The sequence below is a fragment of the Malaclemys terrapin genome, chromosome 8 (assembly GCF_027887155.1).
Source record: "Malaclemys terrapin pileata isolate rMalTer1 chromosome 8, rMalTer1.hap1, whole genome shotgun sequence".
NCBI classification, from domain to species: domain Eukaryota; kingdom Metazoa; phylum Chordata; order Testudines; family Emydidae; genus Malaclemys; species Malaclemys terrapin.
The window spans coordinates 17091837-17117927 of NC_071512.1; the positions used below are offsets into that span (position 1 = coordinate 17091837).

The window sequence follows — 26091 nt, forward strand, 5'->3', positions numbered from 1 at the left end:
GTTCCCCCGGATGGTCAGCGGAACTCTGGTAACTCTGGTTATCCTTTTGATTGAAGGTTCCCTGTGTCCCAGTGAACAAGTGAGCTGACCGTGGCACTGAAAGCTGTGTCCAAATACCAAGCAGGTTTTAGTTTCATTAAAGACATTATTCATAGTTGTTTGCTAACGATATATTTATTATTATACACCATAGAGTGGTTATATTTACAATGGGTTTTTTTCTGTTTTTGAAGAATTCTGCCAGCTTGAGATATTTCCCTACATTCTGATCCACTTTGCTTTAAAGTGGTGCACCCTATATGCAGTATGTCATTATCTATGCTAAATTAAACAAAACCTCCTACTTTAAAATAACGTTATCCAGGTTGTAAAGTCAAGCATTCAGAGGTAGGAAATGCCAGAATTAAGGTTTCCTGTGTTGCCCCAAATACAAACCCTGTGCCGTTGCTGCTGTGCTATAGTGGATATGTATATGGGAGCTGGGAATTACATCCCTAGCTTGTAGTATGGTCACTGCCATAACGTAGATGTACCCTGGGATCACATTAGCTGACGTTCTCTCTTGGAATGTCTTTATCTTTGTCTCACGTTTCTGGAAGCAGTGTAACCAAAGGATAATCTAACTGAAAGTACACTGCATTTGAGCGGGTTTACATTTTTATATGGAAATTTTCCGGTTGAAAAATACAGTTTTATCTAAATGGAATATTTCCGCGGGGAGTGGAATGTCAATTCCAACAACAACAAAAAATCAGTTTTCTTTACCGAAAATCTCCAAAACCAAAAATTTCATTTCAAATTGACATTTTGAAATGAATCCAAAACTTTAATTTTGTTTTTAGTTGATGCCACGCTGTTTCCTTTTAGAAATTTTTGTCTCATTTCAAAATGTCACTTTGAAACAATTTTTGTTTCAATTCATTTGAAGCGCCTGGGGAGAAAACTGAACATTTTCAACTGAACAAGTTCAAACAAAGATTGTTTTCATTCAAAATTCCTCCCAGGAAAAAAATTGATTTTCTGACTATCTATAAGGTTTGACTTTTCTCCGGGGCTGCATCCAGTAGAGGGTCTCTGCCTCTCTAGCAATCCCTCTTAAACTCGTCGCTCCAGCCTCTCCATTCAGAGGAAAGATTAAACTCAGTTCTTCCAGAGATAATTTACATTTAGAACATCAAGACAGAGTTTGGATAGGAGATGTGCCAGTTTCAAATATGCCTATCATATTCAGTGATGCTGCTGTGGGTGGAGCTGTCACTCAGAAGTTGTACCAGAGCAGCATTGGAACGGGAAGAGGCATAGTTTAAAGAGACAGCAGCTTTAAAGAACCTTCAGTTCTCAATGAAGCCAAAACTGAGGAACTTGAACCTTTCTCAGTGTTTTCTTTTCCATTTTTCCTATGTCCCATAGTTTTAGTTCCAGACGAAACAGGAACATTTTCTTGAGGTTCGGGACATCTATCTCTTTGCTTGAAATATTGTAAACCAAGGCTCGTTCGAACAATCTGATCACATGTAGAACCGCTTGGCAGTGAAGCTCTGGGGCTGGGAGATGTGACAATAAACAGGAGGTATATAAAAGGAGAGAGAACCGTGGCAGCCTTACATGGGGGTGAACATGCCAATAGCAATCTTATTGGTGAGAGTAATGTGGTCAGGTAAGTGGTGAGAACCTTCTGATAGCATTAGATTTGGAGGGGGACTGAAGAACTAGTGTGGGCATGGGTGATTCTCATGCTTCTAAAAGATGTAAGATCAGCAGTGGTTAAAACTTTACTGTAATAGGGCATTCTGTGGCAGGCGGATGTACCATACGGTCTAACTGGTCTTTCTATATAATTTCAATGAGGGAAGAACGAAATATGATCCTGGGCTGAAAAGAGCAATGGGGCATGGTCAGGTGTATGTTAGAATTGTCATCAAGGCAAAGGGCTTGGCTACACTTGCAAGTTAGAGCACATTAAAGCAGCCCCGGGTGCCCTACCTCACTCCCCATCCACACTAGCAAGGCACATAGAGTGCGCTGACTCCGCAGCTAGAGTGCTCCTGGTACTCCACCTCGGTGAGTGGAATAACGTTTGATGCGCCTTGGCTACAATGCCCCAGGCATCAGCGTGAATGAGGCATTGCATTACTGCACTCTGATTGGCCTCCGGAAACGTCCCATAATCCCAGTGGCCACTCTTGTCATTGTTTTGGAATCACTGCAGGAATGCGGATTTGCCCTTTCAAAGCTCCGTTTCTGACAGCCAGCATGCTTATCTGCTCTGAGACAAAGCAACCATTACTGTGGAATGCTGTGTGTGAGAGGGAGAGGCAGGGAGGGGCGGGGTGTATATGGGGGTGAGGGGGTCTGCTGCTGTCTGAACTTACAAGACAGCATGCTGACATGCTCTCAGCCCCCCAAAACCCTCTCTCTTGCCCCCACATACACACAACACACTCCCTGTCACACTCTACCCCACCCCACCCCCCATTTGAAAAGAACGTTGCAGTCACTTGCATGCTGGGATAGCTGCCCATAATGCACTGCTCCCAGTGCCGCTGCAAGTGCGGCAAATGTGGCCACGCCAGTGCGCTTGAAGCTGTCAGTGTGGACAGACTGCAGTGCTTTCCCTACTGCGCTCTACGAAGGCTTGTTTAACTCAAAGCGCTCTACATCTGCAAGTGTAGCCATGCCCAATGCTATCTGTATAATTAGCTAGAGGGGGGAACATGTCAGAGCAATAGAGATGGAAAATCTGCATTTCCCAGCAAGAGGCATCAAGGATTGTTTTGCAGTGTTTCAATTCCAGCGAGGAGAGCAGCTTACACTATCTCTGTATTTTGCATTGCAACTGGTGCATCTGATAGAAGTTCATAGCATCTCTCTCTTGTTTTCTTCACAGCCTTGATGGATACTATAGCACTTTCTTCAGAGAGACTTCCTAGTGAAGATGCAAACATGGACTAGAAGTTTGAGGGGGAGAGAAAGGGTGGTATTCTATGAACAGCCTCATCTCATGTAGTGAATGAATGTGTAAATTAACACAGACAGCAAGTAAAACACTTGAAAGCAAGTGTAAGAGGGAGGCAGAAAGTCATTAAAAGGCTAAATCATTAAAACATTAAAAGGCTAAAACATGGGCAGTATCTTAAAAAAACAAACTTTAATCATGGATTGTTTGAAGGGAGCAAAAGCATTCGGGGGCCACTGAAATATTACAACTTCTATGGGAACTAGACTCATAGAGTCATAGATTTTAAGGTCAGAAGGGACCATTATGATCGTCTAGTCTGACCTCCTGCACAACGCAGTCTACAGAATCTCACCCATACACTCCTGGAATAAACCCCTAACCTATGTCTGAGCTATTGAAGTCCTCAAATCATGGTTTAAAGACTTCAAGGTGCAGAGAATCCTCCAGCAAGTGACCCATGCCCCACGCTGCAGAGGAAGGCGAAACCCCCCCAGGGCCTCTGTCAATCTGCCCTGGAGGAAAATTCCTTCCCGACCCCAAATATGGCGATCAGCTAAACCCTGAGCATGTGGGCAAGACTATCCAGCCAGACACCCAGGAAAGAATTCTCTGTAGTAACTCAGATCCCACTCCATCTAACATCCCATCACAGGCCATTGGGCATGTTTACCGCTAATAGTCAAAGATCAATTAATTGCCAAAATTAGGCTATCCCATCATACCATCCCCTCCATAAACTTATCAAGCTTAATCTTGAAGCCAGATACGTCTTTTGCCCCCACTGCTCCCCTTGGAGGCTGTTCCAGAACTTCACTCCTCTGATGGTTCGAAACCTTCGTCTAATTCAGGGGTCGGCAACGTTCGGCACGCGGCTCGCCAGGGTAAGCACCCTGGCAGGCCAGGCCAGTTTTATTTACCTGCTGACGCGGCAGGTTCGGCCGATCACGGCCCCCACTGGCCGCGGTTCGCTGTCCCAGGCCAATGGGGGCGACGAGAAGCGGCGCGGGCAAACGATGTGCTGGCCGCGGCTTCTCGCCACCCCCATTGGCCCGGGACAGCGAACCGCGGCCAGTGGGGGCCGTGATCGGCCGCACCTGCCGCGTCAGCAGGTAAATAAAACTGGCCCGGTCCGCTAGGGTGCTTACCCTGGCGAGCCGCGTGCTGAATGTTGCCGACCCCTGGTCTAATTTCAAGTCTAAACTTCCTGATGCCCAGTTTATATCCATTTGTTCTTGTGTCCATATTGGTACTGAGCTTAAATAATTCCTCTCCCTCCCTGGTATTTATCCCTCTGATATATTTATAGAGAATAATCACATCTCCCCTTAGCCTTCTTTTAGTTAGGCTAAACAAGCCAAGCTCTTTGAGTCTCCTTTCATAAGACAGATTTTCCATTCCTCTGATCATCCTAGTAGCCCTTCTCTGTACCTGTTCCAGTTTGAATTCATCCTTCTTAAACGTGGGAGACCAGAACTGCACACAGTATTCCAGATGAGGTCTCACCAGTACCTTGTATAACGGTACTAACACCTCCTTATCTCTACTGGAAATACCTCGCCTGATGCATCCCAAGACCGCATTAGCTTTTTTCACGGCCATATCACATTAGCGGCTCATAGTCATCCTGTGATCAACCAATACTCCGAGGTTCTTCTCCTCCTCTGTTACTTCCAACTGATGAGTCCCCAGCTTATAACAAAAATTCTTGTTATTAATACCTAAATGCATGACCTTGCACTTTTCACTATTAAATTTCATCCTATTACTATTACTCCAGTTTTCAAGGTCATCCAGATCTTCCTGTATGATATCCTGGTCCTTCTCTGTATTGGCAATACCTCCAGGCTTTGTGTCATCAGCATACTTTATTAGAATGCTCCCACTTTTGTGCCAAGGTCAGTAATGAAAAGATTAAATAAGATTGGTCCCAAAACCGATCCCTGAGGAACTCCACTAGTAACCTCCCTCCAGCCTGATAGTTCATCTTTCAGTATGACCCGTTGTAGTCTCCCCTTTAACCAGTTCCTTATCCATCTTTCAATTTTCATATTGATCCCAATCTTTTTCCAATTTAACTAATAATTCCCCATGTGGAACTGTATCAAATGCCTTACTGAAATCAAGTTAAATTAGATCCACTGCATTTCCTTTGTCTAAAAAACCTGTTACCTTCTGAAAGAAGGAGATCAGGTTGGTTTGGCATGATCTACCTTTTGTAAAACCATGTTGTATTTTGTCCCAACTACCATTGACTTCAATGTCCTTAACTACTTTCTCCTTCAAAATTTTTTCCAATACTACAGATGTAAAACTAACAAGCCTGTAGTTACCTGGATCACCTTTTTTTCCTTTCTCAAAAATAGGAACTATGTTAGCAATTCTCCAGTCATACGGTACAGTAGAATAAGCCATTTTCATAGATTCATAGATTCTAGGACTGGAAGGGACCTCGAGAGGTCATCAAGTCCAGTCCCTGCCTGCATGGCAGGACCAAATACTGTCTAGACCATCCCTGATAGACATTTATCTCACCTACTCTTAAATATCTCCAGAGATGGAGATTCCACAACCTCCCTAGGCAATTTATTCCAGTGTTTAACCACCCTGACAGTTAGGAACTTTTTCCTAATGTCCAATCTAGACCTCCCTTGCTGCAGTTTAAGCCCATTGCTTCTTGTTCTATCCTTTTTATTTGCATCACTCCCAACTTCAAGTTTTTCTAATTAAATCTTTTGTCTTGATTCATTCAAGCAAATTTTAAAATTGAAACACAGGTCTGGGACACTATCTTGGGGTGCCCAGGATTGGAGCTACCTTGTTACCCCCTGCCTCAGTGAGTGGGAGACTTGTTTGTGTTTAGCTGCATGCTAGCTCCCTGACACCCCCCAGTCCGTTAGCCACCCAGACAATTTCCTGAGACCTCTGCCAGGCCTTACTTTGTCTTGCAGGTTAACAATAGGTGCACCCCAAGCCCCATGCCTCTCTGAAAGCATCCCCCTATAGTATCTAGCCCCTGTCACTGGAAACTCAATGAAATTACCAGATAAGCCACCTCTGAAGAGACTGTGTAGACACAGCTTGGCTGGCACAACTCAGGTTCAGGTCCTTTATAACATTACTGCACTGAAATATATTTATAGTGGAACAATCATAAGTTTATTATCAAAGGTTAAGTTTTAAGAGATAGTGAATAAGGATAATAAGTGGAAACAGAAATGGTTACACACATAAAACAAAACAAAATACAATCCTAGATTTATACTTATCAATGGTTAGCTTTACTACTTAATAAAGTAGATTTTCTTCCAAGGATTAAGTCTTTGACAGAGCTGCTGGTTTTCAGTCAAAATCAGGATCCAAGTTTTCATGAATACCCCACACTGTTCAAGAGGTTTCCTCTAGGAATGGATGACGAAATGTCTTACTTATGCCCCAGTTATAGTCCAGAAAATCTTTGAAATACCCTTCTGGTGTTTGTTCTCCTATGTCCTCTTCCCTGTTGATTTCACATGCCCGTATTGGTTCTGTATGCAGATGGGACTTCCATTTTATTGACTTACAATGCTTAATTTACATCTGACCGAGAGATACACATCTTATCTCCTGTCTGGAAGAAACCTTTTTGTCAGCTGCACCTGGGACAGTCTCTAAACATATCTTTAGTACATACACACAACTCGTTAAATATCATCTCTACATATATCTCACAATGATTATGAGGATCAGTATGACATAAGCTTTCATTAGATACCTCACTTCACCCACTTTGGATAAATACTTCAGAAAGCAATGTGTTGGATGTAGTGACTTTGTCAGGCCTCTCAAGAATGCTTGGTCCTTTAACTGCACCCCTTCTACGAGGCATCCACAGGTAGAGTTAGGAGGACTAAAGAAAAGAGGACAACACAGACAGCAGACCTCTAATCAAAAGCTGGACACCCAGATACTGCATCTCAGTCTAGCTATTTACCTAACAACAATGTACAAGAGCTGACCAGGAAAGGTCCCGATTGCCCTAAACTGATAAAAAAAAGGCAAGCTGGACGCTTTGTCTCAATCAGGTGACTAACAACCTCAGCCCAAATACTGAACAAGATTTTAAGCCTCCAAGTGAATGCACCAGGGCTCTGTAACGTCGTCATGCTTCAGAAGTTTCAAAATGCAAAAATCTTCATTGGTGGTGGTGGTGCAGTGGGGGAGATCTTGATTTTCCGATGACATTCTGAGAGGAGCGAGGCTGCGAATAGGTTGCAGCAGCAGTCATCCCTGAAGTATCTCACTCTCGCGGAGACACACAGTTAGTAAATCCATCAAAGCCAGGCCTCTCAATCATGTCAGGAGTGAGAGCTCTTTGAAGTGACCTGGGCTTCTGACAGATTGCCACTGTGACAGAAGTGCTCTCAGGAATGCTTCAGTGTCTGGGATCAAATAAGATGGAATGGGCAGAAATGATTCCACTGCGATTTCCTAACTTTTTTTTCTAAGTAGCCTGTTTCTTCCTCAAGGAAATATTTTCCTGCTTAACTCTTTAAAACTTTCCCCTGCAATGTAAGCCAACTTTTCAGTGCTGGGAATAATGGTAGAGTAGCAAACTCAGTCAGTTAGCCTTGACTGGGGTGTGTACAGGGTTAAGGCATATTAAGTTGTGATGGTCTTCCCAAATAGTGAAACTAAGTATCTGTGAGCTGGTTTGGGAAAAATAGGAATTAAACTTGAATCTACTCTGAACACTCAAAGACATTTTCTGAGGTTCCAAAAAAACAACAAAATGAAATCAACTCCCCCCTCCCGAAAAAAAAACTAAAAATCCAACCAGTTCGAACTAATATTTGAATTATATTTCTTGCTGTATTGGTACTTGTTCATTAGGAGCTGGATTGAGACCACCAACTCATTTCACACAGGCCATCAAGCAGCCTTCATGTAGTATTGATGTGCAGTCATAGTTCTGGACGTGATTTGCACTGCTGGACTAGAGGTGACATTTTTTTGTATCCCATTAGCAATCTCCTGAGCCATCAAGTCCCACAGTAATTTTTCCTTCCTAATAGCAGTGCTAAGGATTTTATTTTTCAGTAGACTTTAAGGGTATGCAATTACCCATAATTCTGGGGTTATGGGCTGAGTCACTGCACTAAGCTAACTGATCATTTTCACTGGCTTTGATGTCGACCATTTTGCTTGATGTAACAGAGAGGGCAAATTAGCCACTTAAGATGATAAAATTATGGCTTCCATAATGTCTAAAATTTTAAACTTTCTTCTTCTCCTTGTCAAATTATATTTTTTCTGTATTTCCTTCTTCCTACTCTGCAAAACTTTATGAAAATAGACATTAAAAGCACTTGGCACACTCTCCTACATTATGACTGTAAGATTGGAATTTAAACTTGAAAGAGAAGATGAAGGTGGGGTTTTAAAAATATAAATGAACCTGGTATATTACTGCCCATCTCTGCTTTGTGATATTCAGAGCAGGTATAAATCTGGATTGATTCTACTGAAGTCAATGGAGTTATTTCAGATTCAGAGTGAGATCAGAATCTGGCTCTAAGGTTGTACCAATCCCTAAAAGAACATGACAGTGAAACTTGAGCTACATACTCCTCATTTATTTTTGTTCAGTAGATTGTGCTGAATTGCTACCATCTTGCATTTAGTCAGTCTTCTCTATGCATCATTCAATGAATTCATTTAACTGGTGAATGCATTTTTGACTGATAAATTTATAGTTGGTTCAGATTTTGGCTTTTCAATTCCTTTTGGCAGGACTGCCTTTGAAACTGCTCAGAATCCTTCAGTTTTTAGGCAGGCTATAAAAAGCCATTCTACTGAGCGCATATCTGAATGTTGGTTTGTCTAGAAATAATAATACTAATTTGCACTTTAATAGTCCCTTCCATCTAAGGTACTCAATATGCTTTGCAAAGTTAACAAATTCAGTCTGAATAGTCCCCTGGGAGGCCGGGAAGAACTAATAACAATTCCCAGTGCTTATTTAGCACTTTTCATCAACAGAGCTCAAAGTGCTTTACAAAGTATCAGTATCCCCATTTTACAGATGCAGAAACTGACACATAAAGGGGTGAAGTGACTTGCTCAAAGTCACACAGCAGGCGAATAACAAAGCCAGGAATAGAATCCAGGTCTCCTGAGTCCCAATCCAGTGCTCTATCCACTAGGCAACACTGCCTCCATTGTATCTAGAGGGAAATTGAGGGACAAAGAGGTAAGTAACTTACTGAAGGTCACCTAACAAGTCAGTGACAGAGCCAAGAAAAGTACCCTGGTCTCCATACTTTTAGTCCCTGTGCCATTTCCACAATATCATCCTTTAAAATGAATTTCCTGCTTCTTTGATATCTCTTGCAAGGTGGCTCCACTCCTGACCTTCTGCCTGATATGTTCCAGGGAGATGTCAGTGTGCTTTCCTCAGTTATGCAACCATGAGGTCCAAAAGATTTCATTAAGTTCCATTGCTGCGACTGTGATGATCACAGAGAGAGAGAGAGATGGCCAGTTCTAGAGAGAGAGATGGCCAGTATGAACCACACTATTTTCCCCCAGAATAAAATCTGCCTTCCCAATAGTGTGGTGCACATTAGGATGTCTCTTAGCCTCTGGATTAAAATACCCTTTGCAGAACCCAGTGAAGCCTTTAAGTTCCCGCTGCTGTAGAAAGGCATGTGAGGCAATTTATAGTTTGCAAAGCCCATTTTTGTAACCAAACCTGCAGATATTTTGTTGTTGTTTTTTTGTTACCAAAAGCAGTGTAGAAAACGTGAGGGGTGTGTGTGTGTTTGTTTTTCCTTTTTTGCCAAAAAAAAACCAACCAAAACAGAACATGTACACAGGTAACTTTAAAAAAGGATTTTCCTTGAAGAATACTAAGCATTTTCCAACTAACTAATGTGTTCATAACTGAGAGGAAAAAATAGGGCCAAATCCTCAGCACGTGTAAATCACTGTTATATTAGCTGCGGATTTGGCCTATGGTATCCAATGTTCAGTCTCGAATGTTTGTAGCAATAGCAAACTGAGGCAGGTTTGTCCTGTATGTAGCACCTCAATAACTACTTATGTTTAATGAAATCAGATGAAACCTCTAGGGAATGTCTGCTTCCCAGCTCAGTTGGTAGAACAAGTTGATTAGAGTTTGAGAATCAGGCTTTTCAGGGGACTGTTCCTGGTTCTGATACCGACACAAGCGTGTGTGATATTGGGTAAGTCTCTTTCTGTGTCTTAGTTCTTCCATCCGTAAAATGGAGAGAGATATTGTCCTTAAAGGGAGGCTGGGAGTTGTGAGGCTTTCTTCATTCATGGTTTTAAAGATCTTTGAGATCTTTTTATAAAAAGAGAAGGACAAAGAATAATCTAAAGCTACAAAAATGGGACAGTCTGAGGACCAGCTCCTGGGAGGTTCAGGGAGCCTTCGCTGAAGTCAATAGTAACTGAAGGTGCACAGCAGGTGCTTAGCAGCATTCAGGCTTTGGCCCTGGGTGTGGGTCTGTCTGATCTGTTTTATCCCAAGCAGATCTACTTAGTCACAGCCAGAGGAAGGCAAGATCAGGTGCTCAGACGTGACATGCAGGTGATATGAGAAAGTGGTACGGCACCCGGGAAGGCAGTAATTAACTGAAATGCATATTTATCATAGTCTGTCATTGTTTACAAACAATGTAATGAATCCTGATTGTAGAATTAGACTCCAGGCACCCAGTCAATGGAGTCAATCAAGCAACCCCCAGCAGGTGTGCAGGAACAGACGGCCTAACCTAATAAGTGCTTTAATGTACGGTAGAGAGAGAGACAAGAGCTGTCAAACTGGCCTCCATGGCATAATTGAACAGTCAGTGCTGTCTCCTTTCTGTTGAGCAAAAACATTTTTCTTCTTTCCAAACCAGGACAGTTAATTTCAGGCCAAACTCACACATAGTAGAATCAAGGACTGTTTTAGTTAGCTCAGTATACAAGCTGGTTAGGTTGTCTTTCCCGAGTTAGCAGCTGAGTTCTGCTGGCTGGTTGTCCAAGTAGCTTCTCTTGACTGGCTGTTGAGATAGTGGCCCTCTGGTCTCTTCTCACGAACCCCTGTTTCTCCCCATTTTGCTTCTCACCTCCACAGTGGTTAAAATAGATCCAAAATAAGGAGGTGGGAACAGAACAATTGTGGTGGCTCTCACCACTGGTAACGAGGTGATGATGCCACATTGAATCATCATCTAGTGACAGGACGCAACAAAGGGAAGAGAATTGGGACAGGATTAAAAATCTATCTGAAAGGCTCTGCTGTCCCCAAGTAAGCCCATACATAGGTGCTGGAACTAGGGGTGCTGGGACTGCTACCGCCCCCCTGGCTTGAAGTAGTAATAACAACCCAGATACATGGTTTCTGCTGCACCCCCACTATAAAAATTGTTCCAGCACCACTGGGCCCATCAGCAGCAAACAAACGTGTGTGTTCTTTATGTACAGTTGGTGAGAGGCACATTCCTGGTTCTCCCCACTCCCTTCTCTACCAGGATGGAGTATTTGTATTGATAAAAAAATAAATCTAATAAAAATAAAGTATGGGTCTGAAAGCTTCTTCCCCAGAAATTGTTCAGATACCTGATGCAGTGTCCAGCCTATTAGAAGTTTAGGACATTTCAAAGAACACATGTTATGCAAAATGCTGCAGCTGGTGTGAGAATTTTCCTCTCTTCACTTCTTAGAGTGCATGGGGACCCAGCAGGTGGGACAAATCTTCCTGGAGAGGAGAGGTTGCTACTTCTTCACCCCTGACAAGAGGTTGAGAGCCTCCCAAATCCCACAGCCAGACATCAGCTCTTTCTGCTCCTCCCATTTCAAATTCCTCTCCCTGATGACAGCTGACTTCTTGAGTCAGAGAAGAAGGGGAATTCAGGGAAAGCAAATTGTCCTAAGGCAAGGAGACCAGGGAGAGCTCTCCCTATGCTTATCCACACATCTTTTAATCCTGATTTCCTAATCCTGATCCTGCACCACTGAAGTCAATGGGAGTTTGGCCATTGACTTCAACAGACACAAGGTTGGTTCAACAGAACCAAGAATTTAAGTAAAGCTTTTGGAATCCATAGTGCCTGAGAGGGGTCAACATTACACAAAGTGAGTTTGCAAAATAACAAACTGAGTAACTGTGCATGCAGGCAGATCTTCGCATGCACGGGTATACCTCGTGCACATGAAAAAAAAGCTATCCATACATGACTGGTGCTCACACTGTTTTGCGGATGATGCACTCACCTTGGAAAATCTTTTCCTTCATATTTCAGTTATTATTTATTTGCACATCATTGGCATGGGAAAAAAATTGGACCTGTTCACCCTTCTTGTGGCAAAACAGCTTGGGCCTTGGAATGACATTTAGAAAAAGGGACGGTGAGCTCTGAAATCAATGTAGAAAGGACTCAACTTGAAACTGGAATTTGTGGCAGAAGTACAGTGGGCAGCACTGTTTGAACTAACATTTGAAATACTGGTTAAGCTGCACAGTAATTAATTTGATACTGATTCACACAGATATATATTTTATGCATTACTGCTTAATTCTTAAAAGCTTCTTTTTCTTCCCTTTTCTATTATCAGAAGATGGTCTAATGAAAACTACCCCCCCCCCCCCCACACACACACTTCATTAAATGTTAAAGGGCAATTCAATTTCCTCCCTTGCTTTCTTCCTCTTTTTCTAGATTTCCTTATGTACTGGTCTGACTAGTGTGATATGTTATCTTTATAATGATGACGCCATGGGGTTTTAGTGTAAAACCCTGAGGTTCGCACAGTTGTAGCCAGAAGCCAATAAAAATTACACTTATGGCACTTTATGTAGCCTGAAAGCCTGGGTGTGATTCTGATTTCACTGACACCTGAGTCATTTTGGAGTAATTCCAGTAGAACCAGTTGATTTACAGCAGTTTGAAACCGGTAAACTGGGCTCCTTGATCTCCAAGAGAATGTTTAGCAACGTTTCACACCTTTCCCAAAACTGTCAAAAATATATTTATCAAAAGGAGAGAGAGAGAGAGCTATAGATTTTTTTTCCTTCCGGTTGTAAATTTATTTTCAACATAGAAGATAAATGGGGCTGGCAATTGAAAGGTCCCTGCTTTTAACACTGCCAGTTGATTCTCTTAGGGCCGAATCCTGTGGTGTGCTGAATCAGTCAAGTTGTTTTCTTTGACTGGAGGTGTTTTGTATACTTTTATCTCTAGGCCAAAAGGAGGTCAGTGCCTGGACCATTTGCAGTTGATGAGACTATTTCAGTGATGCAGTCATCATGGCAATGGGACAGAAAACTAAATCCACAGGTGTATCCTAAACCACTTAGTATACAATATACTGATATACACAGCAGATTCTGATTTGGGGTTACATATTGCACTCCCAGAATTTCTGTTTGATTCTCCACTCAGAAGGAAGGGCTTTAGAGGGCTACAGAAAGGTGAAGATCCTAAGGCTCTATGGGGAAAGATGAGGAGAACTCCACAAATCCCAAGTAATTTCATGAAGCCCTCATGCTTCTGTGCTACTATCCTGGTCCGTAGCACAGATTCCTCAGCAAGCCTCTGAAGGGTATAGAACCTCCTCCTCTCTATCCAGAGCTGTGGGCCTTAAACTCTGTGGTGTTGAACAGTCAGGACTCCAAGGTCTCTTCTAGTGGTCACTATGTGGTGAGAGAAGGGTTTCTCCCTTGGGATATGCAGTGGGTTCAGCTGCCTCTAGGGTGACCAGATGTCCCGATTTTATAGGGACAGTCCTGATTTTGGGGTCTTTTTCTTATATAGGCTCCTATTACCCCCTACCCCCGTCCCGATTTTTCACGCTTGCTGTCTCGTCACCCTAGCTGCCTCTGGGCTTGGGATATGGCCTGTTTTCACAGTTCTGCTGTCAGAGTAGATTTTTAGTTTCTTCGTCTTAGCTTGGTTGTCATGTGCCCATAGTTGCTGAATATTCATTAAGTAGAATTAGCAGTTATTAGATCTTAATTAATGTACAAAAGGCTTATTCTGTGTTCAATTAAGCATACACTTCAAATGGTCTGATTGCAGTTTGGTCATGGTTCTTCTCTTGATGTGATCATCTTAAATGGAAAAAGGGAAGCAATCGTAGGAGCATGGTGACTAGTTCTGTTCTCTTTATTGGCTTTCATGGGTAGTTTCAAATCAAATGTCACAGTGAGCCAAGAACACCCTTACAAATATTATTATAAAACTGGCTAAGAAATTTTAGGCTATTTAGCTGTTTAATTTGTTGGTCATTCTATAGAACAGGGCTGTTTGAATTCTGCAGAATGTTATTTGAGAATACTTTCATGAGTAATACAAAATAGCGAATGACATAAAGAAGAGAGATTTGCCACTGCTAATAATCCTGTGTCATAATACAAGAACAAGGGGGAAGAGTATGAAGTTGAAAGAGGGAAATTTAAAACAAATACAAGGAAATACTGTTTCACACAATGTCTGATTAATCTGTGGATCTCACTGCCAAAATCACTGATGCCAAATACTGAGTGTGATTCAAAGCAGGGTTACAATATTATAGACAGTTACAATAATAAATAACAAAAATCACAAGAGTTTGATAAGGGAGCTTCAGTGCATGAGCCAGCTTCTAACTTTGGGAGTTAACAGTACATTTTTCTTGTTTAGAGGGCATCACAGAACTGCCTACTTGCAGGGTTTCTTGCACCTTCCATTGAAGCAGTTGGTACTGGCCATGATACTGAATTAGATGGGTCATTGGTGTGATCTGGCATGGAAGTGCTTACATTTCTAGTAGAAACAGGGTGCTCTGTTGTTTGTGATGCCATATTTTTCATTATTTGTGAGTAACCAGACAGCTTCTGAGTATTCATTAAAATATTCAGTCCTGAAACTCCTGACTGTTTCAGGGATTTTAGTATTAATGACTCTCCATCTGGAAAGTCATACCAAAAATGAGCTAGTCATTTAAGAAGTTCTGTTTAAGAAGTTCTAGTCATCTAACAGAGAACAGAGCAATACCCTGTGCCATTGCGTAGTCTACATCAGGGATCGGCAACCTGTGGCATGTGGCTCGCCAAGGTAAGGACCCTGGCGGGCCGGGCCAGTTTGTTTACCTGCCATGTCTGCAGATTCAGCCATTCGCGGCTCCCAATGGCTGCGGTTCACTGCTCCAGGCCAATGGGGGCTGCAGGAAGCGGCGGCCAGTACATCCCTCAGCTCCCACTGCTTCCCACAGCCCCCATTGGCCTGGAGCAGCGAACCGCAGCCAGTGGGAGCCATGATCGGCTGAACCTGTGGACGTGGCAGGTAAACAAACCGGCTCGGCCTGCCAGGGGGCTTACCCTGGTGAGCCACATGCCAAAGGTTGCCGATCCCTGGTCTACATGGTAGCTAGAGAATATAATTACCTGTTTGAGGGGACTCACTTGTGCTAGCTGTGACTGAGCTAGAGTTTTAAAAACCGAAGTGTAGCTGAGGTGATGTGGGTGGCGAAAGGGGTTAGCTATCCCAAGTACGTAGCTAGGGTCATCAACGGGATCATACTCGGGGCAGCTAAACCATCACACCGCCCACGCCACTGCAGCTACACTTCTATTTTTAGCATGAGGGTTTGATCAGAGCTAGCCAACTCCGGTGTAGACAGCCTTAGTTGCCCGATCACACACCATGAATAGCAATTTGCGGACAGTTAAAATGAACAGATTGTGAACTAAAGGCTAAAATGTGATTACATAAACCCATTTGAGGTGAAATCTGCCCCTTTGGGGAGAGAGGGGGGAGGGCAACACAAGGCCAGGACCCAACTTGAATCCTGCTTAAGCCTATTCTGAGGAAGTAAATGGGATTAAAGTGGTACATAGATAGGCCTTGTGTGTGTTGGGGGTGGGGGTGGGGAGAATTTCACCCATCATTAATAAGGAAACATTTCATCCTCATTTTAGAGACGGGGAAACTGAGGCAGAGAGGAGAATTGACTTGCACAGGGTCACAAAGAGAGTCCTGTGAACTGAACCCAATCTTTATACTCCCAAACTGTGCTTTAGGCACAAGTCTATCCAGCCCTCTGGATCTGATATTCTCCACTTCCTGTCCTAAACCTTTGCCTAGTGTTGCTCTGCACTGTTCTTTTAAAGGTTGCCTCTTTGAGTTCCTCAGAAGACTGTGTTTCAGTGGAGGATAATGTGACCAATATTCATGCAGTGTATTAGTTTAAATTTGTAAAGTGCTTTGAGATCCTTGAAGATAAAAAGGCCTGTATGCACTAAATGTAGGAGATAATCAGAAGTCTCTTGTAGAATTCTGATCAAAGTATGTGTTCATGGCAAGGTGCTAGACAATATCCAATTCAGGTGGGTACAGAAAGCTTGCCCATGTTTACCAGTGACTAATCCTTGTGAAGAGCATTGGGTAAAGAAGCATACACTTTGTTTGTCGCAGACCACGGAGTCAGTCAGTGAATCATCCTATAAACTGAAGGAGAATAATTTGAACTAGATTCTTTCCTGTCCCACCTGGAGGGCAAAGTCCTGCAGTTCTTACTTAGGTAAAGCTGCCATTTAAGTCATTGCGGGCCACATCTTCAGCTGGTGTAAATTGGCATAACTTCACTGTCAGTACTTTTATACCAGCTGAGAATTTGGCCTGGGGATTTTGACCTGAGAGAAAGCTGCAGGATTTATCCTAAACAGGGAAATTAAGGCAACATCTGTGTTTTGTTTAAACATTTTATTGAATGTACCTGTGGAATGAGGTATACAATAAAAGGATCCCAAACATATCACTGGAGCAGTGTGACAAATTTATAACAACTGATTTATTGAGTTTCACCTCTTATCCTCTTTGCAAATGGATCATGAATAGAATCACAATTTTCTTGAGTGGATTTGTTCACTGAATATTTTCTTAAAATAATTCTTGGTCAGTAACTTGTTCACTACTAGTTCAGGTGTCTGGTACAGTAACTCCTCACTTAAAGTCGTCCCGGTTAACGTTGTTTCGTTGTTATGTTGCTGATCAATTAGGGAACATGCTCATTTAAAGTTGTGCACTGCTCCACTATTACGTTGTTTGGCTGCCTGCTTTCTCCACAGCTGGTAGACTCCCAATGCCCCCAACCAACTCTCCCCCCTCCCCCCCGGTGCCTGCTGCCCACCGGCAGACCCTGCAGATCAGCGCCTTCTCCCTCCTCCCCCCATCTCCTGCCTGCGGCAATCAGCTGGCTTGCAGCATTTAGGAGACAGGAGGGAGGGGGGAGGAGCAAGGACTCGGCGCGCAGGCTCCCCCTCTCTCCCCTGCCTCCTGAACACCGCAAACCAGCTGATTTCCCCAGGCAGGAGGCGGGGCGGGGGGGGGAAGGAAGGGGAGCCTGCGTGCTGAGTCCTCGCTCCTCCCCCCTCCCTCCTGCCTCCTAAATGCCGCAAACCAGCTGATTTCCCCGGGCAGGAGGCGGGGGGGGGGAGGGAAGGGGAGCCTGCGAGCTGAGTCCTCGCTCCTCCCTCCTCCCTCCTGCCTCCTAAATGCTGCAAGCCAGCTGATTGCCCTGGGCAGGAGGGAGGGGGGAGGAGCGAGGACACAGCGTGCGAAGTAAAGGGGGAAGAGGTGGGGAGAGAGAAGAGGCGGGTCAAGGGTGGGAGCTTGGGGGAAGGGGTGGAGTGGATGGGCCAAGGGTTGAGCCCCCTGCCCCCGGCAAAGTCAGTGCCTGTGCTAGCAAGAACAGCAAGAGGACAATCCATCCTCTGACTTCATCACCTCAACCAAGCTTCATACTCAGCAGTGATGATTGTAGTATTAAATTGTTTCTTTAAAACTGTTTAAAACGTATACCTGTATTAAATTGCTTGTTTAAAATAGTTTCAAATGTATATAATGTCTTTTGTCTGGCAAAAAAAAAAAATCCCTGGAACCTAACCCCCCCCCATCCCCATCTACATTAATTCTTATGGGGAAATTGGATTCACTTAACATCGTTTCACTTAAAGTCTCATTTTTCAGGAACATAACTACAACGTTAAGTGAGGAGTTACTGTATTTAAAATTTAAGCTGTTTTGATTACACACATAGGTCGCATGTTATTGCTTTGTTCCCTGACTGGATGAGCATAGTTCCTATGGGATTACTCAGGATTACAGATTCTAAATATGAATTCTCTGAATATTCATAAGTATTTGCTTAAAATTTGCTTTTTAGGCAAATAGTAAACTCCTTTGCTAGAAATTAGCTGAAGGGGCTGGGTGGAGAATGAACATAATGACAATGGGAATGATGCATGGCCTGTCTTTCTATCTCAAGATATTGGAGTAACATTTGATCTCTCTCCCTCGCTCTCTCTCTGAAGCTTCCTCCCCATGGTGGCCCTGTCCACCCGCTTCCTTACTTTTAGGAAGGATGGAGGGAGCAACCCCTCCTGAGTGCATGGTCTGTGATTATCTCTAGTCCTTGCATAGGAGGTTCCTGGCAGGCACTCTCCCCCCTCTCTGCACCTTTGCAATGGTCACAGCCAATCTGGGCCAAATCCTCTGCTGGTGTAAATGGCATAATGCCATTGTTGTCCATGGAGCTGTGCTGATTTACACCAGCTGAGGATCTGGCTCATAATGTGGTAGATGGGGGGTATAAATAGGGAATAATGGGATGAAATCAAGGAAGGAAAAATTCAGGCTTGTTATCAAAAAATCTTGCTGATGATGAGATGGATGTATTAATTTGTGGAATGGCTTCCCAGAAGAAGTGGTTCAAGCTCCATCACTAGGGACACGTTCAGCCTGATGGCACAAAACCCTCTAGAGACTGTGCTGTAGGGAAGAATCCTGCACAGGCAAGGAGATAGGTTGGGTCTCTAACTTCTGTGGATAGCTCTGGGATTTAGGAGACCTGGGTCTTATTCTTGGCTTGGCCACTGGCCTGCTGGGTGACCTTGGGCAAGTCAGTTTACCCCTTGTGCCACAGTTTCCCCATCTGTAAAATGGGGATAACAATGCTTACCTCCTTTGTAAAGCACCTTAAGATCTATTGAGGAAAAATGCTATATAAGAGATAGGTAGGAGTAGCATTACTAAAATGGGTTTCCTCTTTACATGTTTTAATTACAGCGTCATTGTCAACTTGAAATCTAGTCAATTAAATAAACAAGATAAAAGTAGTTACATCTACCTCTGCTCCTGATCTTCCTCTGCTAATTTTCATGGGTTTACAACACCATTTTTCTAAATATGTAAGTGTTTCCCTTCCATAGTTGCTTTATGAAAGACACAAACAGACAACAGGGAGAAATGACTGACTGTACAGGAGAATACAGTGAAAGTAACTATGCACAAAGTGCTGTCAAATGCACAAAGTAAACACAGTAAAAAAAGAGAGAAACTTATTTTTCCTTCTAATCTCTCATTTGTATCAAACTTAATATTTTCAGAAAGAAATTTGTTTTTTAAGTTAACAGTGTCACTTTAAGAAAGCTGTTTACTGGATTCCTGATATTTTCCAAGGGTCCAGAGTGCAGTCACGTACATCCCTATCAGCTAGTTTGCACCTGATGGATTTCTGCCTTTTGAACACTTGCAGTTGCTTGCTGGAATAAATCATTTTCTGTTTATGCAGTACAGGAGTTCTATACCAGTTCTCTTCTTACCAGGAAACAATAGATAGTTGCAGCAGAGGAAAAATGCCATCAAGTTAAAATGTCAACCACAATAAGAAGCTGCAAATCAATAAGGCTCATGGATGTGTTTTTCCAAATTTCACACAATCAGTTTGTACTGAGCCTCGTGTGTGCAATGTCTTTTCCAGAGCTGGGAGAATTATTAAAAAAAAATCAATTTAGCCATTATTGACTTTTTCAGACTAGATAAAGAACCAGTCTTGAAGCAAGTCTATGAATTAAATTTCGCCACACAGACTGCAAGACTCCTTTATCATTGACATGGAACTGCAAGTAATAGGGTGGGGAAGTTTTTTTCCATCTGTATCTACAATCAATGTGAACTTTGTTCACAGCTACTAGCAAGATGGAAAAATTTTAAAACAGGTGTGGCAGGTTTCAGCAGTGCATCTTTTTAAAGAATGCATGAGCATTCTGTGAGCTTGCAAAATCCTGTTTCACTCCAGTGGGCTTGACTTTCTCATGGAAGAAAAATCAGCAGTTTCTATTCAACTACATGCTTTAGTATGTGCCCAACAGCCATGGCCCAATTAAGATTGCAGAGGGCCTGTGTAGCTAGCATTGGCGACAATGGCAACACTTCTATTGCATTCAGTGGGCCTGATTCACCACTGCCCTGCCCTGCCCTTTATTTAGTCATTGATATCAGTGCAAAATGAGTGCCAAGTAGAAGTCAAATGCTACCATTTGCGAGTGTTTTACACCCACACAAGGTTCAGAGCAAAAGAGGCCCCATTGGAACCGGAGCAGGACCTCTGTGCTCATGTTTTTTCAACAATGCCCAGCCAGTTAAGAGAGTTCTGGTGTGTAAAGAGGCCCCAAAGAAGATATGACTGTAGTGTGTGCCTTCGTTTTAAAGCCCCTTGACCACAGCGGCATAGTGCAGTGTAAATGAAAACCTAGCCCAAAGTCTCCATGAGCGAAAATATTAATCACTCCACAGCTGAACTGAAGCACTAAATGGCAAGTGATTCCCAGAAGCCTCTGCAACAGAAAGGGAGACAACCCTACATTTAAAAATACAGAACGCAGAAAACAGAACGACATCTCCTTCCAGTTACTTAACGACAGCCTGATCAGAAAGCCTTTGAGGCTTTGTCTGTCCTCCACAATCTTTCCATAAAGTACAAACCACTTGCTTTTCTTTCAGTTTCATTTGTATAGTGTAAATTGCAGAAAAGCTCCCCGGGATGAGTAAAATGTGAAGTATTACACATGAAGCACTAAAAGCCATGCCCAGTTGCTGTTTTATGGGTGGAATAAAGTGCCGTGGTGCTGATATAAGACTGCGCTACAGCATGCTGAATTACATTTTTCTTGACCTTAATAATGGTACCAATCTGCACTAGTTGGATGTGATAATTACATTTACTGGGAAGATGGATGCTTCCAAATGACATTTAAATCCATGATTATCTCAGCAGTTTGGTCAGGAAACAGTTTTTATCAATGCCAGCTTTCCTTCTTTATCATGGATTATGGCTATTTGGCAGTTCTCCAGTAGAAGATGAAAAAAAAATATCCCTGTACTCTGTGTCCAAGAGACATGTTGACACAGACAACCCTTCTTGCAGTCAGCTCCCTTATTTTCAGTATATGACTGTTGTGTAACTTTTTTGCGTGTGTGGCATGAGAAATGTTTACTTCACATAAATAGTCTGCAATAACCGGAACTTCAAACTTTTTGTTTGTTTGTTTTTTAAAAAAGAATGAATAGCTACATTTAATTTCATGAAAGTATAGATATGATGGTGATTAAAATAATAATGACAGCATCTTTCTCAATAGCAGTTGCAGGCTGTGGAAGTCTGGATTTTATTTTGACATAGAGAACATTTTGGTATTTCTCTTGGAAGAAGTCATATTTCCAAGGCAATGCATTGGGGTGTATTTTTGTGTGCGGATACATAGATGTCGGCTCCACTAGATTAAATTCTCTTCTCTGGGCTCCATTGTGAGAAGGATGCTACTTCTGAATGTAGATCTCACGGTTTGCTTACAATAGGGATATGTCAGCTGTCTCCAACACATTCACAAACTGCCCTGGACCTCAGAGAGCAGTTGTTTTTGCTCTTTCAACAAATGAGCTATCAGGAGTATGGTATCGTGCTCCAGAGTGCCACCAATGCATTACATGTGGGGGGGAGGGGCGGTTATGATGGAACCACATAATGAAGCAGTGCACACTTGACTGTAAGGAGACAATGATAGAGAGCAGCAACAGTGTCTGCGTACAAAATGACTCCATGTGCGTCCCCACTTGTGCTCTACACCCAGCCAAGTTACTCAAATTAACGCATTAGGCAGAGGAGTTCTCCCAGCTTTGTCTTGTAGGTTTTTTGTGAGTGCTGGACTGTAAACACCGGGGATTAAATCATGGTCCTATTTGAAGTTAAGGACAAAGTTCCTATTGGCTTCAATGGAGCCAGGGTTTCACCCTAGCATGTTATTGTAGGGATGCCCACGATTATTATTTTAGGACTGCCTGTCACTGCTAATCCGCTCAGCCTGGCTTGTTGTTGTAGGGTTGCTTATGAGACTAAGCTGTGCAGACTGTTTTGTTATTGTAGGATAGCTCAGGAGTGCTAATTTTTTTTGGCTTTTGTATTTTATTTCACAAAAAGATAATTGGAGAATTCTTTAAAAACAGAAAGAATGAATGGGCCTTACAAACATATATAAGCAAAAAAGATAGGTTGGATTTTGAGCCTATCAAACTTGACGACATACTATTAAAGGGGAAATTTGAATGGGACATAGAATAACATTTCATCAGTCAATACCTGAACAGTTTGACTATCCTAAGTAAGAAAATTCCTAGGTCTATGCAGCTGTTTCAGAGGTAGCTTGATTTTTACTCTGAGACACCTGTTCTGTGAACAAGAATTATATCTTCATTCTATTCTCTTCAAGCATGTTTCATTCCCTTCTGCCTGGCCCTTTACTTATTAAATCAAAACCTTTGGAAGACCAAGCACTAGAATGAGCTTCTGGACCATTCACATATTGATAGGCCATAACTTTGGCCATGAATTGGCAGCAGGCACTAGCTTAAACACTGGATTTTTGCTGAAGCACAACCAGTTGGATATTGACTCCATTTTGTTGTCAGTTTATAATTTACCTTTTTTTTTCTGGATTAGTGATCTTGGGCTAAATCCTACACCCTTTTTTACCTAGGTAATCTTAGTGGCATCAATGGAACTACTAATGTGAGTAAGGCTTGAAGGGATGGGCCAAAGGTTGAAGACCTTACTCTGAATTTATTCAGGTCTTGTAGTCAGTGGGAATTTGCCTATGAAGAATCTGAGTGAGCATCTCAGGATCTGGCCCGTTAGTAAACTGCTATGGAGTTAGCAGCAAATAAACCACTCCTGAGACTTACCCCTGGCTTTCTGAAACAATCATCGTTCACTTTTCAGAAAATAACAACACAGTTCTTTGCATTAATATAGTGGTTTCATCTGAGGATCTCAAAGCACTTTTCAGACATTCATTAATTAAGTCTCACAGCAAAACCATTTTACACATACATAAACTGAAACACAGAGGAACAGATTCTCACTTGCACGAAGGGTTTTTGCCCTGCTCTGGCAATCTAAAGGGGCCTTAAAGTGGACTTAACGCCCCTTTACACTGCCAGAGTGGAATAAAGAGGCATTATTGTTAATGAGAATCAGTTCCAGCGAGCTTAAGGTCCTGATCCATGTGTATAAGATGTTGGCCATACTGACTTACCCAAGATTATACTGAGAAAACTGAGACTAGAACCCAGGAGTTCTGAGATACTTTTCCTGCTCTAACCACTATACCTGATTCCTTTCCTCCCCATTTTCTTCTGCTAGCACAAGTGTACTTAATAGACAGTAACAACAAGGAGTCTGGTGGCACCTTAAAGACTAACAGATTTATTTGGGCATAAGCTTTCGTGAGTAAAAACCTCACTTCTTCGGATGCATAGAGTGCATACACTCTATGCATCCGAAGAAGTGAGGTTTTTACTCACGAAAGCTTATGCCCAAATAAATCTGTTAGTCTTTAAGGTGCCACCAGACTCCTTGTTGTTTTTGTAGATACAGACTAACACGGCTACCCCCTGATACTTAATAGACAGTAGTTTATTTGGTGGCATATGAAGGAATACTCTGCTGTGTGTGTACGACAGCCCAGATGTCTGTGCTTTTTGTAACCACACTGTGTGCTTTGTTCCTTGTTTTAGGTGAGCCTTCAAGGTGGTCTTCATCCCATTGTGACTGCTGCTGCAAAAATGGCAAAGGAGATAAAGAGGGGGAAAGTGGCACATCTTGCAATGAACTATCCACTTCCAGCTGTGACAGCCAATCAGAAGCCAGCTCCCCACAAGAGACTGTCATCTGTGGCCCGGTCACCCGCCAGCCCAACATACAGACTCTAGATCGGCCAATCAAGAAGGGCCCAGTACAGCTGCTTCAGCAGTCTGAAATCCGAAGAAAAAGTGACCTGCTCCGAACTCTAACGTCTGGCTCCAGGGAATCCAACTCTAGCAAAAAAAAAGCAGTGAAAGAAAAGCTCTCTATTGAGGAAGAGTTAGAAAAATGCATTCAGGATTTCCTTAAAATCAAAATCCCAGACAGGTTTCCAGAAAGGAAACACCCCTGGCAATCAGAACTGCTACGAAAGTATCATCTATAAGAGCGGGGCGGGGCGGTGGGGAAATAACCTTATTACAATTTACAGATCAAGATCCTTAATGATACGGAAATAAAAGGAATAATAACAATTTGTTAGGTCACAAAAAAAATCCATCTTGATAGTACTGCCTAATTTGCCTATTTCACCTTAACATTTATAGTCACAGGGTAATGATATTTTTCAAGTTGTGGAAGCACAATGAAAAATGCTTTTGTTTGTAAGCTCCTAGTCTTACGCAAGCTGAATACTTTATACACGAAAGGCACAACAACATCACCAACTAAAGAAACCCACACACAGATGCACCTGGTGCCGGTGGAGAAAGTCCTACACATGATCAGGCAGTGGCTGGGGGGGTTTCCGCAAACTACATGCCTTTTGAGTTCTCCTTTTAATTCCTTTATTTGGAGGAGTCAGGGCAGGGCAGATGTACATGATTTAAAGAAACAAGCTATGCCGTGCCAGTTTACATGAAGGATGTGTATATATATACGTATATATACACATGAATATACATATACATGTGTGTATATTTATATTGCATAACAAATTTTTCTGGTTCTCTCCTTATAACTGCACTTTCTCAACAACAACAAAAAAGCAATTGTTAGCACTCTGTGTGCTCCATTTCCCCTCTAGCTTTATGAGGTGTGAATAGTAGAAGACTGTCTCTCTCCATCTGTTATTTCTGGGGGCGAGGGGAGGTTGGAAGCAGAGCACTGTAAAAGTGCTTGTGTCTGTTGCAACTGTGGGCAAAATATTTTATGAGTTTTTGATAACAATATATATTTTAATATTTGTTCCAACACTTCTTCCCCAAAGCTTCCGGATGACAAAGGGTTTATTATGGAATGATTCCAATTGGAAAGGGGATCCATTGATGGCGGGTCAAGTCGCTGAGTCGGTGAGCTCAGCTGATTTATGTAAGCCTGCCAGACCCTGCTGCCAAAGAGTCTTTGGCCCAAACAAATGAGGAGAGCAGCCTCCCGTTCCCATCCAACGCAGATGCAATTATAAGAAATTATAAACCTAATAAGATGCATTTTGTGCTCTGACTGGCAGGAAATTGATTGTTAAAATGGCAGGCACCACGCCATTCCAGCTAGATACATTTCAAAAGGAAATTAAAAATTGAATAGAAACCAAACACACTCTGTAATGGAAACTGCCTTATCAGCATCCTTTCTGTAGTCTGTAGGATAATCCGGTGGGTGGCAGGCTTAATTTAGTACCATGTGTTACCCATAATGTATAATAAACGGGAAAATATCAGCAAGCTCAGTTTGATGGGACTGCGGGGAGGAAGGGAGGCCGCACGCAGGCACAGCAGTACAAGAACCTACTGAGCCCAGGCAACAACAACAAAAAAGCACAGTCCTTCCGTGACAGGTTCACCTAGCTAACTGCGTCTTAGTTGTCATTCCGAAGCTAATTCTTTAGGCAGACCAGTAAGAACCTGATGTCCCTCAACAATCCAGTGGGAGCCAAAGGTCCCATGGATGGGATTTGAAAAGTTAAGAGTCGGGTACTGAAGGGGAGTTCCAAGTACAGACTGCATCTGGTGGGATGAAATTGGTGTCTGAGCAGTCTGTAAAGCAGTTACCTAGAGATGCATTGCATCAGTGGGTCCACATGGGCCTTCCACTGGCTGCAGATGGAAGCTGGGGAGTTTGGCACATGTCTCAAGACATAAAGTGAGAGACACAGAAACTAATAAAGACGATAGCTTTAAAAGCGGTGATATTGCCTTGTTTAGCATCAGTAACATTTCTAAAGCCTCAGTTTCACTATCTAGCATTCC

The 26091-nt window shown here is 42.7% G+C and overlaps 1 protein-coding gene across 2 annotated transcripts in view; it reads left to right on the forward strand.

Moving 5' to 3' along the window:
* Positions 1-24993, forward strand: part of KCTD16 (potassium channel tetramerization domain containing 16) — a 168046-nt gene extending 143053 nt beyond the window's left edge. Inside the window, exon 6 of one of the 2 annotated variants that reach the window (XM_054036522.1) lies at positions 23899-24993. In XM_054036522.1, the coding sequence (XP_053892497.1) occupies positions 23899-24290 (392 nt within the window). In that variant the 3' untranslated portion in view covers positions 24291-24993. Of the gene's footprint in view, positions 1-23838 lie in introns of both variants that reach the window. The other variant, XM_054036521.1, reaches the window with a different exon arrangement.
* The last annotated feature ends 1098 nt before the right edge of the window (positions 24994-26091 follow it).